This window comes from Telmatherina bonti, assembly GCF_933228915.1.
Source record: "Telmatherina bonti genome assembly, chromosome: 12".
NCBI lineage: Eukaryota > Metazoa > Chordata > Actinopteri > Atheriniformes > Telmatherinidae > Telmatherina > Telmatherina bonti.
In genome coordinates, this window is record NC_136610.1 from 18,425,047 (window position 1) to 18,444,310 (window position 19,264).

At 39.6% G+C, this 19,264-nt stretch overlaps 3 protein-coding genes across 3 annotated transcripts; 2 read left to right on the top strand and 1 right to left on the bottom strand.

Annotated features, from left to right (window-relative positions):
- The first annotated feature begins 394 nt into the window (after positions 1-394).
- Positions 395-8,662, top strand: mcm7 (minichromosome maintenance complex component 7). The gene is made up of 15 exons (XM_079250310.1): positions 395-543; positions 2,690-2,769; positions 3,317-3,481; positions 3,580-3,704; positions 3,782-3,962; positions 4,039-4,176; positions 4,268-4,417; positions 4,532-4,646; positions 4,756-4,887; positions 5,629-5,712; positions 5,987-6,198; positions 6,285-6,550; positions 6,650-6,818; positions 7,736-7,845; positions 8,317-8,662. The coding sequence occupies exons 1-15, from the start codon at positions 513-515 to the stop codon at positions 8,540-8,542; spliced, it is 2,184 nt and encodes a 727-aa protein (XP_079106436.1). The 5' UTR covers positions 395-512; the 3' UTR covers positions 8,543-8,662.
- Positions 8,663-9,155: 493 nt separating this feature from the next.
- On the top strand, positions 9,156-12,554 carry and4 (actinodin4; the record flags this gene model as incomplete). The annotated part of the gene is made up of 4 exons (XM_079250065.1): positions 9,156-9,165; positions 11,120-11,164; positions 11,248-11,408; positions 11,763-12,554. 4 exons carry the CDS (start codon positions 9,156-9,158, stop codon positions 12,552-12,554), a joined length of 1,008 nt encoding a protein of 335 aa, XP_079106191.1.
- A 783-nt stretch (positions 12,555-13,337) lies between these two features.
- cops6 (COP9 signalosome subunit 6) lies at positions 13,338-19,150 on the bottom strand. The gene is made up of 10 exons (XM_079249483.1): positions 19,084-19,150; positions 18,228-18,353; positions 17,811-17,942; positions 17,272-17,360; positions 17,051-17,113; positions 16,908-16,955; positions 16,674-16,788; positions 15,585-15,677; positions 15,282-15,382; positions 13,338-13,724 (listed from the first exon to the last, which is right to left on the bottom strand). Exons 1-10 carry the CDS (start codon positions 19,124-19,126, stop codon positions 13,584-13,586), a joined length of 951 nt encoding a protein of 316 aa, XP_079105609.1. The 5' UTR covers positions 19,127-19,150; the 3' UTR covers positions 13,338-13,583.
- Between the last annotated feature and the right edge of the window lie 114 nt (positions 19,151-19,264).

The window sequence follows — 19,264 nt, forward strand, 5'->3', positions numbered from 1 at the left end:
TATTGTGTACGTGTAGGGGAGTAGTTTTGTAACTAGATATGTATGTGTGTAGAGGTGTGAGATATGTGCTTAAAAAGCACCAACATACTCGTAAGTCGAGGTTCAAACAGGCGTTATCATCTTATGTGTGTCATCTCAATGACGTACGATGTTTGTTTACACCCCATTCATTCAGTTGCACATAAAATCCAATCAATACATTTCCCGCCATTCCTAATAAGCCAGGCGGAAGTTTGCTTCGTCATGTGACACACAATCGCCTGAAACTTTCGCGCCACAACAACATCCCGCCTATCCGCGCTGAAAGGCGCGTAATGATTGGCTGTGAGGGACGTCACACTCGCGCCACTTCTTGCACTGAAACCGGGAGAATTGCACGGTGTATGTGAATGAATTCAGGTCTCCATAGTTATTAAAGATAGCCCAAATTACAATATACGACTGTTTTGTTGATCGTCGGGACTATTAGTGTTTGATCAAGTTATCTCACTTGTAACTTAACATCTACAGCCATGGCTCGTAAGGATTACGCGGCAGAGAAAGGTAAAAAGTAGTCTATCACAATAACGGCATGGTAGCAACAGGTTGTCCGAAAATCTCAACTTCTTGGTAGATGTGTAAACTATAAGTATATGCGAAAGCGCTAGTTATCGCACAACTAGCATTCGGTAGATGTACACAAATTAAGATAATGCAACTTTTATTTCTCAACTCAGTCACTACCAAAAACTACGTTTTTGAAAAATCCGCTTTAAACTTTTTGAATAATAACACAATTGTGAAACGATTGCATGTGAGCATTAATTTGGTCTTGGTTCAGAAAACTAATGCATCGAGACTGTTCATCGTGAAGTTGCATAAATGCTCCTGAATGTCGCTACTTTTGGGCAATGACTTGAACATTGAGCTTGTGACTACACGGTGACCCGGATGGATCCTTAAACAAAGGAGCAGGCGCCACTGTGTAAGCACATGTCGAACAATTACTACTTTAGCACAACCATTTAGTTGTATACTGTTATTCATGACGAAAAGTTTGTCATTCTATGTTTACAGTCTCCCTTGATGTTTTTAATATATCAAGAAAAGAGACTCACAAAAGTGTTAATAATTTTTACAACAGGAATTGTAACGTTTGTCTTCTCGCCTTATCAAGATCTACTTTATAGTGGTTAAACGCATATTAAATTAGCTACGATTTTTAGATCATTTTAAAGACTTGTCGTCCTGTCCGATATGCTAGTTAAGTATGCAGATTTAATAAAATCACTTTTTTTTTTATTATTATTATTCGTAATGCATTTTAAGGCACTTTTGGGCACTTTAAGCCACTTTAGTCTATTTTCTTTTGAAACTGAGTACACGCTCTATCGTTAGCTTCCACTCATTACCTGTTAGCATGCTACCTATCAAGCTAGCTCTAATAGTGTCGGTCATACCGTGCCATTTTGTATTTAGCGCTAAATGCGTTGACAGTTTTGTTTTAAACAGCTACCGTGTGCTTGGTTTTGTGCTGTTTTGAACGGATTCACATCACATATTTGTTTGGAGATTCGGGGTATTAGATTCAAACTTTATTTGTTTAAAAAAAAAAAAAAAAAGATCCCAGCAAACATCGGTAATAATGAAGCACTTATGAAACATAAAGCGTCACGATCACTTTTTTTAACCACCTAATCACAACATTTCAAAAGGTTAGACAATATTTGAAAATGTTCATGCTTATATTTATTTTTCTGTTTGTGTTGTTTACATCTACACATTTAAACCTGTGAAATGTTACCGCTTGGTGTTTACGTTGGAAGTTCTCCTTGCAGCGTATTAGGCGTTGGAAACCTCCTTGTTAATCATTAAATTAGCGGCGCAGTCCCGTTTAGTGATTATGTTCACAGCTATTTCTGGTATTGGCACGACTGTCCACGCTGAACAAAACTCTGCTAACCTAAGCTAATGTTATAAGATGGCTGGCCATGGTATGAAAACAACAGATGGGACTGTTTTTAAGAGCGGAGGATTCGCGTAGGGATATATGAGTGACGGGGCACAAAAGCCATGTGCTGCTTTGTTTACAATAACATCCTCGAACAGACAAATACAAAAGCAGAGGTGCAATTTAGCCGCTACAGCGTCAAAGTAAGTGGCGTATTTTATTTATCATACCAAGAGCATTTTAGTTCTTCGTAAGGCATATTTAAATTTTGGTTTTAGTTGTGACTCTTTCGAGAAGTGGGGGGTATATTTTACCCCCCAAAGAAAGACACCGAACTGAGTACGCCAGTTGTTGTATTTACATTTTTATACTGATATATTAGCCAGTAAAAAGCCTGTTATTACATTGTAAAGTTGAGATTTGCGCTTCAGGTGAAGGAAATTTGCTTCATGTAGTGCAGCAGTGGCAGTTTACGGTTTACTGTAGGCAATAGTGACTCATCGAGATTACAGGATGCCATGTTACTCAACAAAGGGGGTCGTTGCAGGACAACAAATTAGCTCCCTGTGTGTAGGCCCACTCCAGCTGGTGGTGATCAACAATTCCAATTCCGTTTTTTTTATTTTTTTTTTTATTCACAGGCATGAATTAAAAGATAACAATTTTTGTTGAATCTACACCTTGTTGCTGCTGGATGCGGCCTTTTTTTAAATTTTGAAAATAAATGCTGATGGTGTTTTTGTCTGTTTATTTTTGTAGAGAAGTGCAAAAGGTTCCTGCAGGAGTTTTACACAGAGGATGAGAATGGGAAGAAGGTGTTCAAATATGGAGCACAACTTGTAAGTATAGTGAATAAATGGTATATTTAAAAATTGAACATTTTCTTTGGAAACTTGTTTGGGCACTGTGTTGTTATGACATCATCGTGCTAAACTGAAAGGGCCTGATGCAAGATTGGTCAGTGAAAGTGAGGTGACATTTTTTTATACTAATTTTCAGTAATCCTAGTAAAAAAGAATTTAATAAGATTTAATGTCAGGTGTTTGAAGCTGAAATTGTACTTTTATCTTTTAAGCAGGTAATTAATTCTTAGTAGGGTTTTCTTGATGTTTCACCTTCACATAATTTCACAGCATTTTTATTTTGCAACTGAAAACTATTACCATTTAGTTACTTCAAAAACTAGTTTGGAAAACAAAGTACTTTTGTGGGGGTTTTTTTATCCTCCCAAGACTGCTAAAGCAAAATAATTGCATTTTAATACACATTAGCAACTGAGTGCACTGTCAGAAGTTCTTGAGCTTGATGGAGTTGGTAATGGGTGATAACTACTCTGAAAGAGAAATGTGTAACTTTTTGTGGTGGGGGTCTTGTCTACGCATGCAGGTGGCATTGGCCCACAGGGAGCAGGTGTCCCTCTTTGTTGAACTGGATGATGTGGCGGAAGAAGATCCTGAGCTGGTTGAGAGTATCTGTGAGAATGCCAAACGCTACACAGGCCTGTTTGCAGATGCTGTCCATGAACTGCTGCCAGAGTACAAAGAAAGAGATGTATGTAGAAGTTGGTGTTTTTATCATGCATGTTATCTAAAGGCAGCTTAAATGTCTCCTGTTTCATGTCAGTTAATGCCTTGTTTTTTTGTATTTAGGTTGTGGCCAAAGATTCTCTGGATGTGTATATTGAGCACAGGCTAATGATGGAGCAAAGGGGTCGTGACCCTGCAGATACCAGAGACCCCCGTAACCAGTACCCTCCTGAGCTCATGCGAAGATTGTGAGTAAAGCCCGATGGACATTACCTCATGTTTTTATGTTTTGAATACTTACCATGAATTTTTTTTGTAACCTCAGTGAGCTGTACTTTAAAACTCCAAGCACCTCTAAGCCCAAAGTGGTGCGAGACATTCGGGCTGACAGCATTGGCCATTTGGTCACCGTTCGGGGCATAGTGACCCGTGCAACTGAGGTTAAACCAATGATGGCTGTGGCTACCTATACCTGCGACCAGTGTGGTGCTGAAACCTACCAGCCAGTAAGTTTTAATCAATCACACATTTATTCCTGTGGTGAGGTCATTATACTTATCTTTGTGTCTCTCTATCCTTCAGATCCAGTCTCCCTCCTTCATGCCTCTCATCATGTGTCCCAGCCAAGAGTGTGTCACCAATAAATCTGGAGGTCGGCTTTACCTGCAGACTAGAGGCTCCAAATTTGTCAAGTTTCAAGAGCTGCGTATTCAAGAACATGTGAGAAACTTCTTTATCTCGTACTTCTTACAGTGTGTCAACTTATTTAACTCTTTTCAATTTGCTCATGACTTTTGCCTGTATTCTGAAGAGCGACCAAGTCCCTGTTGGCAATATTCCAAGGAGTATGACTGTGTATGCACGTGGTGAAAACACACGTCTTGCCCAGCCAGGAGACCATGTTGCTATCACAGGAACGTTCCTCCCATTACTGCGTACAGGCTACAGCCAGGCTGTTCAGGTACATGCTTAGTTTTGTCCATTGCAACTAGTGTCTCTGCAAAGACATCCTAATTTTTTGGGGGAAACTTGTTTTGTCATAGGACTTCAAAATTTTTAATAATGGTACTTTCAGGGGCTTCTGTCAGAAACTTACTTGGAGGCTCACTCCATCACACTCATGAACAAGACAGAAGATGATGAGCTTGGTACAGGAGAGCTGACAGATGAGGAACTCCGGAGCATCACAGGTCAGAGTCCATAGAGAATTTCAGATAAATTGAAATATTTGACAAATCGTTTTACCAGTGTGACTCGTGTACATTTTCCAGCAAATAAATCACCTGTATTCTGTTGCAGAGGAAGGATTTTATGAGAAACTAGCTGGGTCCATAGCACCAGAGATTTATGGACATGAAGATGTCAAGAAGGCTCTGCTATTGTTGCTGGTGGGAGGGGTGGAACAAGCTCCCAAAGGCATGAAGATCAGAGGTGAGCACTAATACATCCCCTCTAAACTCAAAGTTCTGATACCAAGACCCCTTGATGTTAAATTTAGGCGGGGAAGTGTTACCTTAGGCACATTCACGTCAGCCTTTTTTATTCATTTTCTAGTCTGTATGCTCGGAAAGTCTTTGTTTGGGGAATTGTGAATGCGCCAAACAAGTTCTGATTTGGATCAAGAAAGCGGACTCGGTTTACCTACAAACGCACGTCTCTGTCTGTTTCAAGCGGACCAAATACAGGAAGCAGACTACAAAAAAAGGTCACTTCCTGCATTTGACGACATATTGCATTGTGGGTAAATGCATACCGATCATGTTAAGAGTCCTCTGCCTCGTCTGTTGTCCATTGTTTCAGGGTATCTCTGCAGTATACTTGCATAAGACGATATAAAATTAAAAAGAAAAAACAGCGATAATTTTGTCTTCATGTTTGGCAAGTAGAGGAAAGTTTTCTTCCTCACATCTTGTCCTCTCTTGCTAGATACTAGTGCAGCAACCTAAACACAATCTCAGTCCGCATGGGTACATCCCTCTGCAACCCCCAATCGGACAGTCTAGTGGACTATCCTGATGTGAATGCATCCTTAGCCTCTCCAAATAATAAATAAAAGAAACTTTCAAACAAAGACAATATTTTTAGTCACAGTGTTTAGTCACTGTGGTGGTTTTTCAAACGGCCTTTTTTCTTCCGGGTGCATAACTAGAGCTCTAACTCTTCTCCTTCAAGGGAACATAAATATCTGCCTGATGGGAGACCCAGGAGTGGCCAAGTCCCAGCTGCTGTCTTACATTGACCGCCTGGCTCCCCGAAGTAAGTCCTGTATCTAGTTTAATATTTTATCGAGTTAGGCATCTTCTTTCCATTAGGGCCTACACTGTAAAATATTAACTTTGGAAATGTTGTTTATGCCAGCATTAAACCACTCATTTAGAAGATAAGATCTTTAAACAATGGCCAGTGTTTGAATCTGAATCAAACCTCCTGGTTTGTTGAATGCACCCAGAAATAGTTTCAAATAACAACCTGTTGATTGCGTGATGTAAAGATGAATGTGTAACATATTTGTCGTCTCTGTGGTCTTCAGGCCAGTACACAACAGGTCGGGGGTCATCTGGCGTTGGTCTGACTGCAGCTGTGATGCGTGACCCTCTGACTGGTGAAATGACTTTGGAAGGAGGAGCCTTGGTCCTGGCTGACCTTGGTGTCTGCTGCATCGACGAGTTCGATAAGATGGCCGATGCTGACAGAACAGCCATCCATGAAGTGATGGAGCAGCAGACCATCTCCATCGCCAAGGTATTGTTGACAGCGGCCCTACATCTACGTCAAAACAAGCCTTTGTGAAATCTCCTTTAAGGCGTTCTGGTCTCTCTCCTCTCCAGGCTGGCATTATGACCTCCCTCAACGCCCGCTGTTCTATTCTTGCGGCAGCCAACCCTGCATATGGCCGCTACAATCCCCGGAAGAGCATCGAGCAGAATATTCAGCTGCCAGCTGCTCTGCTCTCTCGTTTTGACCTGCTCTGGCTCATCCAGGACAAGCCGGATGCTGATGCGGACTTGCGTCTTGCACAGCACATCACCTATGTCCACCAGCACTCCCGTCAGCCACCCACTCACTTCACACCCATTGACATGAAACTGATGAGGTAATTATTTTTTTTTTGCATTTCAAAATGCTAACAATGAAGATTATTGTCCTATTGGGAAATAGGATGTCCTTTAACGCAAACCTAAATTCCTTCCAGGCGTTACATAGCTGTGTGTAAGAAGCGCCAGCCTGTTGTGCCTGAGACACTGGCAGATTACATCACTGCTGCTTATGTGGAAATGAGAAAAGAGGCTCGTGTCAGCAAAGACACGACCTTCACCTCAGCCCGTACCCTCCTGTCCATCCTTCGTCTCTCCACTGCCCTGGTGAGAACTAAATTAAAAGTTTAGTTGCTCTTTTTGAGAGGTTTGTAAATTCTTAAATTTTTGTTTTTTGTTATTGTTGTTTGCCTCAACAGCCCATTGTGTGATAAAGTGCTTACAGTGCAGGTAGCAATGATAACCTGGTCTATTGCAGTGTGAGCACTTCTTTCCCACACTGGACAAAGTCTTCAGACTGCCATAATGTAATATTGAATAGTCCCATTTGTTTTTGAAGTAGCTATATACAACATCTCTAAATTATTGGGTGTTAGTTGGTTATCCTTTATGGTTTGCGTTGTCTCTGCCCCTGGTTGTCAAAAGTGCTGTTTGTGCAGGTAGCACTAATCCACCTACTGCAAAACCAGCACTTCAGGTAAACGGGTAGGCAGTGTACTGCCCACAGATGTCCACAAGGGGGCAAAACAAGCACACCTGTGAGCAAACTTATCTTAAGTAAAATGCCACCATAAGTGCACATTAGCTTATTTCTGTGTCTTTAGTTTAATGTGATGCTTTGTATCATCATAGGCATAAGGAAGCTGCTTGGTTTTCTGATCCTGGCCAGCTTTGCAGGGTGGGCAGTCAGCCTGTGTGTGTTAGGAGCAGCTGTGCAAACCCATGCAAAACTGACTATGGCCAGGACCATCATCATTAACTTGCAGATGAAAACTCTCAAAGAACTGAGGTTTTATTACAAGCTAGTCTGTATGTGGTGTATGGGGAGACTAGCCGGTGTTGAGAGGCGGAGACTTGGGCAATTGCCGACTATTCCAGAGGGCATTGCACTTGTCTCGGTCTGACAGTGCCGGCACAGCGCAACTTGCATCAAGATGGACCCAGGATGAAAATGATATCTCCTTAATTGGGATTTGATCTAATCACTGGCTGTAATGTTTTTTTGTTTTTATGCTTTTCTTCAGGCTCGACTTCGTATGATGGACACCGTGGAGAAGGAAGATGTCAATGAGGCCATGAGACTTATGGAGATGTCAAAGGATTCATTACAGGCTGACAAGTCAGGCACTGCAAGGTTGGTGTTTTACACTTTGTGAATGCATTCAGTCAACTTTGTAGAACTCGAAAGACCGGATGTTGTCCGACCCATTTTTCCCTTTTATGAGTTTCTTGTATTTCACTTATAGTAGCCGCTTGTCCTGAAGGAAGCTATAAAACCTCTCTGGGTTTTTATGGAGCTCTGTTCACACAACCTCATTCACTGAGACGGGCAATAAGACCAGTGACATGTTAACTTTTTTTTTTTTCTTTTCTTTTTTTTTTTTTGCTCGTGTTGCCATGTTCTGTACTTGTTGCTTAAACGTTTAGGTGTTGTTTTTACATTTAAATTGCACAAATGAATGCTTCTGCTTTCGGATGTAGAATATCATAGAGGTTGTTTAACAGTTTGTTTATTTTACAACTTGCACTAAGTTTATTGGAAATAAACAGTTTTACATTTGAAGTCTTCAGATTTCTCCCCTTAATCTGACATCCTTCTTTGCAGGACTCAGCGTCCAGCTGATATCATCTTCTCTCTGGTCCGAGAGCTTGCCACCGAGGGCACAGCAGGCCGTGGCGGAGCTGGAGGGGTGGTGCGCATGGCTGAAGCAGAGCAGCGTTGCGTTTCTCGTGGCTTCACCCCTGCACAGTTCCAGGAGGCCCTGGAGGAGTATGAGGAGCTGAACGTGTGGCAGGTCAACCAGGCCCGCAGTCGCATTACCTTTGTGTGAACAATCTGGGACTCCTCTTCAGGCACTCCTTTTCAGCCAGCTGTGGGCTTTCTGCAGACCCGTATTAGGGTTCTTTGTTTATTCACCCAGCATCTTGTAACACAAGTCAGGCAGAACTCAACTTCCTTTTAAGTGGTATTGTTGTGCAAGAATTCATGCTGTTGGAGATCATAAGCTTTTTTTGATCTTGAGATCTCTGTGAACCATTCATTTTAGTGTAAATATGTATGTCAGAAGATAGTAATGTGAAGTATTTTCAGTTTAGTGCTTGAAATCTTCTACTTGCTATGATTATTTCTGTACATTTTATAATTAGTGATGCATAACATGCAGAGATGTTACTCTTGGGCTTTGTATTACAGTTATAATAAATGTTTCAGTGCAATGTTCATGTTGACTCTTCTGTTCACATGAAAGGATGAAGTGCTACAATCATGCCTCAACACCTGGTAGTAATGAAACAGTCTTGTTCAGTTTATGCCTGCTCACAAAACTAACAGGCAGGGTGAAACTTGCAATTATTGTCATAGTTTGGTCTATAAAAGTAGAGAAAAATGCAAATCATAACTTCTGTTTATCTGACAGTCTCACAGGCAGTTTGTCATATTCTGGCATGAATGTGAGTAGGTGGTGAGTAGAAATGTGTTCTTAGAAAAGAGCTGAGAACATTAACCTTGAAACTAATCCTTCAGCTGGCCATGGTTTTATTTAAAAATTATTTAACAAAAGAATCATACTTGATAGAGTGTATATGGAATGAAACTAATGAACATTAAATGAAAAATGCAGGACTGCACATTGTAGCTTAACAGAATTGAAGTTGAATTGGACATCACAGCAATTCTGGGTGGTTGTAGGGAAGAATCTGGGTTAAAGAAAAAGTGAAATATCTGTTCAGGGTAGTATGAAACCTGTGTTAGTCTGTTTAAAAATGTATTTTCTCTGCAAATTACTAAATTAGGAAAACATCCTATTGCATAGCACAGGGATCAGCTGCCCAGACTTTTTTTCTACTTCACATTTATATTTGTAAATTTTCATTAGATTTAAAACCACTTTTCTGCAGATGACAAATTATTTTTGTAGAAAAAAGCCAAAGAACTTTTGTATGCTGTTGAAAACCTGAGACTTGACATGAAGAAACTAATCTCTAAAAATGATTCAAATCAAGCTATAAAGCACTTTTCATGCAACCATCGACAAGTTTCATATATTAAAAACTGTTTCTGCAAATTAAAGCCTTTACACACCAAAGTATTAATTTAGAAGCACACACCACATTTTCATTCACATGCACACGTACTCTTTAAAAAAATTACCCACAAATTGTAAAACTGTTTTTAGTCATTTTACTTTCACAAATGTGTGTGATGGTAAATGATGTAGCAGGATTTATCCCTGCATCTCAACCTGGTCAGGGTGAGAAAGTATTTTACATGCTGGATTTAAACTCAGCTCGTGCCAAAATGACAGTATTTTGCTTACAAACACTCAGGAAGTAGATGACATGTACATTAAACATGAAAACTTCCAGATGGAATGTGGTCTAACTTTAAAGTATGTCAGATTTACTTGAACAAATGACAAGAAAAAACTTTTGATATGTTATCTTCTCAGTAACAGCGATGATAGAAAAACAGGTGTTCTCAGAACAAAAATAACCACTCTCAAGATGTGGACATGCTTTACAAGCTTGTATTTAAGACCATGTAGGTTGTCATCTATGATTTCCTTTCTTTTTTTCTTTTCCTCAAACTGCTTTCTTGGCAGGATTATGGTGTTAGTAGGCAGCATTTGTCTCAGCAGGTGATGCTTTCCTTCCAGACTTAATGGGGAGTTTCTATTTGAAGTCTTTTTCTCTTTATGGCTTTGGTCCAGGGGTCTTTTCATTTCTAATTGGTGCCAAAGGCCCCACTTAAAACAATATTAAAAGGGAGGTGGAGACAAGAATTTAGTCCTGAGGTTGATGAAATCCTATTGGACAGTGGCTGACACAGGGATTTGTATTTAGCCCGTAGCCGTGTTAGTCCAGTGAGACAGCCTCCTGAGAAAGGTAAGTTCCAGTAAGGCTGCCGTTTTTCACTATTTTGCATCTTGCAGCCAGAAATGATACCTTAATATTGTTAATACAGTAAGATTTGTACTTGGAGTTGCATTTTTCATCAGAATTTAGTTCCTAAACCCACAGTTACAGAATAGCTTTAGTATAATGTATGTAAATTCATGAGCAGTTTTTTGCCAGTTTAAAGAAAAAAAATCTAATCCCAAGGATCAATAAGTGCATTTTTGTTTGTTTTTTATTTACTTTGTACAATCAACATAAAATTAATATAGTTTTTTTCTCATTTATCAAAGCTCAAAGATCATTTTTCCCTCCAGTTCACACTTAGCTGTCTTTGTTAATAAATCTTTAGTTCTCGATTGGAGGAGTAAAAGATGATTTCTTCATTATGTTTCCTTGGGCCACTTTGCTGTCTCATATTTCCTCCAGGTCAGTTCTTATTTCTTTATCTTAATAAATGTTTTAAATTTGATGAAAACTAGAATCCACTAAATGATATTTTATTTATCTTCCAGGCCTCTTGGAGGGTAAATCCTTGTTGAATGCTATCAAGCAGGAAGGTAAGTTCAGATTTTTTTACAGTACAAATTTATTACTCTGTTCTTCAGACACATCTTAAGAACTCGAACTTTTCTTCTGACAGAGATGGTCCCTGTAAATGGCATCCGTCTCGATTCAGAAAAAGCAAATGACTTTCTGACTCACTCCAGACCGAAGCGAAATGTGGACCCCAGGTGGTACAGAGGAAACCCAGACTTCCAGGCTTACTACAGATACTACAGCAGCATCGGACACACTGAAGGGGTGAGAAGCTCACAAACTTTTAACGCAGACTTTTGTCAACAGGACAAAAGTGAGGCAGCAAAACTTGTAGTGCTGTTACATTTCAGATGACCTATTCTAAGTTAATTAGCAGCTGTTAGAAAACTTGATTGATATCATGGTGTCCTCTCTGATTACATGCTCATTTAGAAGCTAAGTTACTTTCCGTAAGTTTTAGATTTACTGGGTTTATTTGGTTAATTACAAATTTGTGTATTTATAAATTAGTGGTTAAAGGGTTATTGTGTGACTGAGAAGACATTTATAATCAGAAAATGTTGCACTTTGGTTTTAGTGCCTCAATCAGTCTATTTATTTATTATTTTTACCTCCCAGCTGTATGAGATCGACAAGCTGAGGATGCTTTACCAGCAGATGAGGTACCTTGAGCACACTTATGGCCCAAATGCCTCCTATTTCCAAAGCAAACTTGGAGTGCCGATGATCATGTGTGACCCGGCTACAGACAAACGGTGCAAACATGCTCCTCCACCTCCAATGAAAGGGGTCCCAAAAGCCACAGACCTCCCAACAGCCGCTCCTCCTCTTCCTCCTGCTCCTGCCATTTCCCAGGCTGATGTGCTGTTTCTATGTAACAGCAAGGACCCCCTCTGCAAGCCTCACATCGTCTACCTTCCTACCGGAGCTGTGCCTGTGCTCTGTGACCCTCGTTACCACCCTCACTGTACACCTCAGAAGGCCCCTCCACCCCCAATTGTAGTTAAGCATCCACCTCCTCCTCCGCTGAAGAAGTCTGCCCCACCTCCTCCAGTACTTGTCAAGAAGTCTCCCCCGGCCCCCATTCGCATCTTCAAGGGCATGGAGTACGACTGTGACCCCTACTGGGACCCAGACTGCCTGATCGACCACCCACCCAGGCCTGTGAAGGGAAAGATGGTGGTCCCTCCACCACCTCCGCCTGTGGAAGAGGAAGAAAAAGAGGAACCCGTCGAGGAGCCAGCACCCCCTGCTCCCAAAGAGAAGAAACTAACCGTCTATCCTTACCCTTACTACTACCCTTACCCATACGACCCAAGAGAGGAGCTGTACGACCCAGTCCGCTTCCAGTATCCACATCCAGCTGACCCAGCTGACCCTGCTGATGAGCCTGCAGAGGACAGCCAGTGAGACCCAGGAAGCATTAAAGGTGCTCAGATCTGACTAAAGAAAAAACAAAACAAAAAAACAACCATCCAGGCTGCGAAAGTCACTGCGATGCAAAGCAATGTGTAGAAGAACATTGACAAGTTGTGTTAAATTAGACATTGTTCTGTGTTTCTCAGTAAATAAGTGTCTTTCAGTCAACACAGCTATTTAATGCAAACAATTTTTGAATGATGAAAAAATAAAATGAAAAAAGAAAAAAATCTGCTTTTCATCAGTTAATTGGTTGAACTTTGGATTTTTTTTTTTTTTTTAATACAAAAGTGTGCAAGAAATATAAGAGGTTTGTTCCTCCCAGCACCATATGGAAGGTAAAAACAGACCTGTAAAGTACCAGTCCACAGGTTGGGGATCATTATGTCTAGTTCCGTTCTGTCTTTAATACCACAATAAATGCTGACTTCTGCTATACACTTCAGACTCTTTAGTTACGAGTTCACTGCCTCCCTTTTCCTGCATAATACAACCATCTGTCTGAAAAGCTATCAAACAGCAGGAACAACACTTCAAAAGACACGTTAACTGCAAACGCTCTCAGTTATTGACAATAAACCTGTAGCTCCACACAGCAAACTTTAATGAGCTTATTTAAAATGTGCAAGGCTGACATGTCTGTGTTCAGTGTAGTTACCATAAAGTGTGCGTCATCGTAGCAATTTAGGATTAGAAAGAAAAAGACTGAGTCCCATTGAAAAACAGCAGATCATTTATTTCATACAGAAACATGAAACAATAAAACAAACTGGGTAAAAGAAGATAACAGTGGATTCACTGCCGTGCATACTAAGAGTGGAGAAGTTGTGTATGCATCTCTTGCTGATTTGTATCATTAAGTGCTCTTTCTATGGTTCAAAATGGTAAACTGGTATGAAAAGCTGTTGTTGCTTTGAAGAGTTTTTTTAGCTGATCAAAATAGAAAAAAAAGGAAAAGAAGACAAAACAAAAACAAAAAAAAAACAAAACAAAACTGCAGTGTGTTGACCTTCTGCCAGCTCAAAAGAAGAGTCCTCTCATCCTCCGGCCGATCCCCTGTCTGTCATACAGGACATTGAACTTGTTGATGAACTGGTTCATACTGTTGCAAGTCTTGGTGATGGTGCCTAAGTAGGCCATGAGGCCAACATCATTACATTGCTGGAAGAAAACAAGAGGCATAGCTGTGGTGAGGCTAGATAACACTGGAAGAAGTCACATCATTGCAGCATGAATTATCCATCCAAAGATTCAGTTTTGTATTTGAATAGGACGATGCAAGTTAATTAATAATTCATAAGATACGGATGTAAACATGCTGGATAAAAGCCCAAGGTTAGATTCTACCCGTTGTCGCCAATAGATGCTAAAGTAATGTTTATAAACAACTCATACCAGATGAATGGTGTAAAGAAAACATCTTCATTTCTGAGCTCGTCGTTTTATGAGAAAGCTGAGAGATTATGTGTTGGTAAGAGTCAATCATTTATTTTAAAATCTGCTGCTTTCCACTTGCTCCTCACAATAGCATGTATAGTAGCTACAGGTGGTACTGATATGTCTGATATAAACACAACAATGGCCATTAAGGAGCCTAACCAGCTATTTTTGATGTGTTGTAAAGAAAACAAAGCAATTTCCACAGTACATGTTCTGCATCATGTTTTGCCTCCTCTGTGCTTCAGACAGCCCCTCCTTCACATTTCCAGCTGTGAGAGTGCTTCTCCTGCAGAAAGCCTCCTGCTGTGAAATGCTCATGTGGCCAGCATAAAAACACCAAAGCAAACTGTCGGCACTTTTTTATAACAAATACTTACCGCGTAACATTTGGTTATTTTATATTTAGATAAGCCGTGCTCACAAGATTATTAAAAAAAACTGTAGACTGCTGCTGTACCTCCCCACACCATCTACCCTGTCTCTTGTTTTTTCACTGTTTCATTATCTTTTTCATTTGTCAGTGGGCAAAATGGCCATGTACAGTGTGCCATGCAGATAAGTTGGTCTTTGTTTAAGGTGCCAACTAAGCACTGCTTTAAAACTAGACATATAGCCATGCAGCGTCTGTTTACAGTAGGGTTGGTGCAGCTGATGCCGGTGAATTGTACTCCTCACAATCAAGTTATGGGAATCATGTTGCAATTTCTCTAAGAAATTCCAGAAATGTGGAAACATAACTGAAAACTGACCAATCACAAGGGAGTACTATACTGAAGTATACAAGTATGACATTCTTAATTTCTATCTTCTGAAACTCCGGAGCTTTATATCAGTGACCATATCATTTCAAACACATGTTGTATCTTATATGGATGCGACACCTGCATAAGGTTTGCTTACAGCATTCCCCTAACTGAACAGACTCAACTAAATACTGGTTTTTGATTACATCTTCCTGGATTTCTAGAGCTTGTCGATGAATTTGTCCAGTAAGCATGGAAAAAAATTGCAAAACAATACTGTAACCCTATACTTGAGTGCAAAATCACATTTCACTGCAGCTTCACCAGCACTACTGCATGCAGATGCTGCACAAGTATAAATTCAGTTTTTTATTTGGGCTCCTTGCTTATTTATGGCCATAATGAACAGGCCAAGTGCTTTGGGAGAAAAGTTAAATTGTTAGTGTTTTTTCTGGGAAATAGCAGTAAAGCAAACATAAATGCTACACTGACATTTTCATATAAACTTGTGAAGTTTACAGCAAAGTTTACTAACATCATAGAAGTCTGTCTTGAATTTTATGGTGCTGAGGACTGGCAGTCTGTGGCACAGGGCGTTTGCTTCTCGAAGGATCTCATGGTTAAATGGCACCTCTCCTGTTGCACAAACAGATGAGAAAAAATATCTATAATGCAGAAGATGAGATGTCAAACTGCTATCGTAGAGAAACTTGTAATTACAGAGGCTTGTTGAGGCATGTAAAAGCAAAGGAAGAGAGGAAACATTGAAGCACAGCTGTTTTCCGGATTTATTTTCACATTCTTCGCCTTCAGTGCCTCATAAACTGAGTTTTCTCACCTGCTTCGACGGCTTTGACATATTCTAGAATGATCTTCACTCGGCTGTGGAGCATCTTTATTGCACTATGCTGAGCTATGAGGTGTTCGGCCACTAACAGGGAAGAAAGAGACATAAAACATCCATTTTATACTCTGTAAATAAGTGATATACTTTGAATAGCGGGAAATATAAAAAGTGCTGACTTTACTGATGACAGTACATCCAATCTATCTGACTGGATTTTAGCAACTTTATCAAACTGATGCAACATAAGAAACGTTCTTGTTAGGCATTTAACAATATTTCTATTTTCTTATGAGTAAGTAAATGTTTTATCTTTGTAAGGGCAACCTCAATTCCAAAAGAGCTGGGATGCTGGGGGAACTAAATAAAACTAGAAACCAGCTGTAGCTCAGGGGTTACAGCTTTTCACCACCAATCAGAGGATCAGCTCTCCAAACCACATGCTTAAGTGTTCATGAGGTGTACAGATTTAGGAGAAATGTAAGATACCATTTAGATTACTTGTTTTATGGTGGAAAAAAAAACCCACTTTGCTTATTTTAGCAAAAGATGTCATCAAAAATATTCTATGATATTGCTCTATATGAAAGTTTACACTTGTTAAGTGATAATATTGTTATTGTTATAATCAAAGTTAGGTTTGAACGGCTTTACATCAATTTACCCAACTGTGGTACAAATTGTCCATGTGGTAAAGAATCAGACCCAAAGTAAAGGTGTAATCTGGCATATCTCTCATTGCCCTTGGTGTCCTGATAACAACCTAAAGAACCTGAAGCAACAAGGTGTTAACAGGATTGTTCTTTTATAAAAGCATTGAGCAAGTCCTGGAAACCAAACTAAAGATCAGAGCCTGGCTGAATGCACTACTGTTCTTATAAGAATTTCTTTTTAAAATCATTCAAACTGACAGATACTTCAGCGTGATCTTACATAGCTACGGCTAGAAATGTGACTTTTAGTAGATCTATCATTAGCTGGAAACAAGGCCTGGAATATGAATCACAGCTGCCAAAACAACAAACATGTAAATACTGAGTCTTACTATTCAAACACAAAAGCATTAATGACTGCCCCTCTTACCAGTTGAATTTTCTCCTGTGCCAGTGGCTGTCATTCGAGCAACGTGGTCAACACCAATTCTTTCTGCTTCCTCTGTGGCCAGTGTGTATGTCAGCTCAGCAAACAACATGGTAGCCTGGATTACATCAAAGATAAAAACCATGCAAATGAAACAGAACCAAAACAATGATTGATGGGAAACCAGGTGACAACACAAGTATGGAAAATGTTGGTAAAATCTGTTGTAAATACTACCTCGCCACTGATGATGTCAATCACAGATTCATAAACGCTAACAGGAAGCTGAGGGAGAGAGGGACACTGATTAAGGCAGCTGTAAACTAATATGTAATGGTGCTACTGCTTCATGATTTATATAAAAAAGTGCATAAACTCACATCAGTGTGTTTGGTCATTGGATTAAGTTTGAGGAAGAGGGGGCTTTCGATGATCTCACACACCTGAAAAAGGAGAAAAAATTACAATAAATGTACAAAATCTGTGATAGAAACAACTCAATATTCCACTTATTCCCCTGCAACATAATTTTAGTCATTGAGACTATTGGGATGTGCTGAAATGAGCTCAACAGATATACACTAGATGGGTGTTTACACACCTGTTTGTGGATATGGATGTCTGACTGGTCGGGGGGTCCACCTGTGGTGTACCAACCCAAGAACTCCATTTCTTTGAAAACCTGTTTAACTGAAATACAACAAGAAGTTAAACAGAAAAACTGCACAATATAAATAAAGACAACCTTTAGTTATGAACACCTGAGCTACAGTGAGTTGTGTTTTTGGTTATGAATTGGACAACACACAACCAGCAGGGTTAGTTATACATCTGTACTCCTTGGTAAACAATGAAGACTACTGCAGTGAGTGACCACTGTGACCATTTATTCACACTACATTGAACTTTATTATAATAATGAACTCAATTAAATTATAAATGTTCACAAATAAGAAAGCAAATCAAAATGAAGTGGTGGTCTCCCTGATGGTTTGTTAATCTAATATCACTTTCTTAAAACAGTTTAAAATGTCAGAAGTCATAATTGTCAGACTACAAACTTAATATTTCATAACAATGAGTCAGTAAAGACAATTACTCGTATTCCAAGGATAGGAATACTTGTAAAATACTCCTTACATTGTTCTTCCTTGGTGTAGTAGTACTCCTTGTCAATGTGCACTTTGTCATCTATGGTGTGAGACATCAGTTCAAAGGAGTTCATAACTTCAATGTTTCTACCTTCTTGTTTCCCAATCAGAGCGCCAATCACTGAGCAGAGAGAAGACATGATTAACAACATTTTTGTGTGTAGTTATGCTGCATTTCACGTTCTTTAGCGCCCCTTTTCTCTTAAAATATATACTTGTCAAATAACTTAAAGAACAACACAGAAAATAGTATACTGAGCTCTTGTTTTAAAGGGAATTAATATTTTTCTTGTGAGCTGTCTTGATGAAGAATCTGGGTTAAAAATGACAAACCCAGTTGCCTTTTATCTTTAAATGCAGATTAAAAGCTATTCCTAATGTACACCGAATTTAAAGTGAAACAAACCCTGCATTGGTCGCCCCTCTTGTGAACGGATGCGAATCCAGTGGTCAGATATGTTAAGGATAACCAAAGGGTGTAAGGCCACAGACACACTCCCAGTGACCCCCGAGGCCATGACACTGGGGCTGGCTGCAGACACAGAGACAAAAGCAAGATGGACTTTAACAGCACAGCAACTACAGAGGATAGTAGTTGCCATAATGAAACCCTAATCACACATTTGACAATTATTGAAAAACATGCTGCTTAATTAACTAAATAATTGCATTTAAATTTTACTCATAAAACTTTCATGTAGGTTGACAGAGATTTTTCTTTTATGCTCAATTAAAGCCACCATTTTATTGCAAAGGCAGGAAATCTTTTTTTTGTTGCAGTTGATTATTTGTTTTTAAGAAACTAAAGAGCCGAATATAATTAACCTTAGAAAATAATATAGTAATGAAAAATAGCATATCTTATATAATTTATGTAATTTGCAGTGTTTACTTTAAAACTCAGATATTTGTGCTGCAAGCTGCGCTGGCCTTGCCTTGGTAGTTGGGTGTTTTGTTGTTTACACGGCGTCATAAACAGGTATTCCTAAACAGACCTAACTGTGTTAATAGGTTTTCATTTAAATGATTGATAAAAACTAAAATAATAGAGAAGAAAGTGAAAATACGACGTTATTAATTATTGTCAGCTTCAGAGCAGATTAACCCGCTTATGTCAGCAAGCTCGAAACTTACAGTCTTTAACAGCACAAAGTGTTCACTTACAACACCTAACAATACAAATATACCACTTTTACTGCAATCTGTAAACACATTCATGCTGGCATCAGGTACAGATGATTGGATAAGTGACTTTTACTCGCCTGCTTCATCCACCTCCATTCCTCCACCATTGCTGGTCGCCATCTTGTCCGGTAAGCCGCGCAGGCGCAGTGGCATGTTGACGTGACAGACGTTAGGTGGCGACGTCGCTCTTCAGGATGTTGCAAAATGATCTGCACCACACTATTGGCTTCTCAAATTAGTAAGCCGAAAATAACACTG

What these genes read in the sequence shown, in the direction of transcription:
- mcm7 (XM_079250310.1), top strand. Translation starts at nt 513, where the DNA reads ATGGCTCGTAAGGATTACGCGGCAGAGAAAG. An exon ending in GCTACAGCCAGGCTGTTCAG is followed by an intron (nt 4,418 to 4,531) that starts GTACATGCTTAG and finishes TGGTACTTTCAG; the next exon opens with GGGCTTCTGTCAGAAACTTA. An exon ending in AGACCATCTCCATCGCCAAG is followed by an intron (nt 6,199 to 6,284) that starts GTATTGTTGACA and finishes TCTCCTCTCCAG; the next exon opens with GCTGGCATTATGACCTCCCT.
- cops6 (XM_079249483.1), bottom strand. Translation starts at nt 19,126, where the DNA reads ATGGCGACCAGCAATGGTGGAGGAATGGAGGTGGATGAAGCAG. An exon ending in CTACACCAAGGAAGAACAAT is followed by an intron (nt 17,361 to 17,810) that starts GTAAGGAGTATT and finishes GTTGTATTTCAG; the next exon opens with TTAAACAGGTTTTCAAAGAA. An exon ending in TTGACATCATCAGTGGCGAG is followed by an intron (nt 16,789 to 16,907) that starts GTAGTATTTACA and finishes GATGTAATCCAG; the next exon opens with GCTACCATGTTGTTTGCTGA.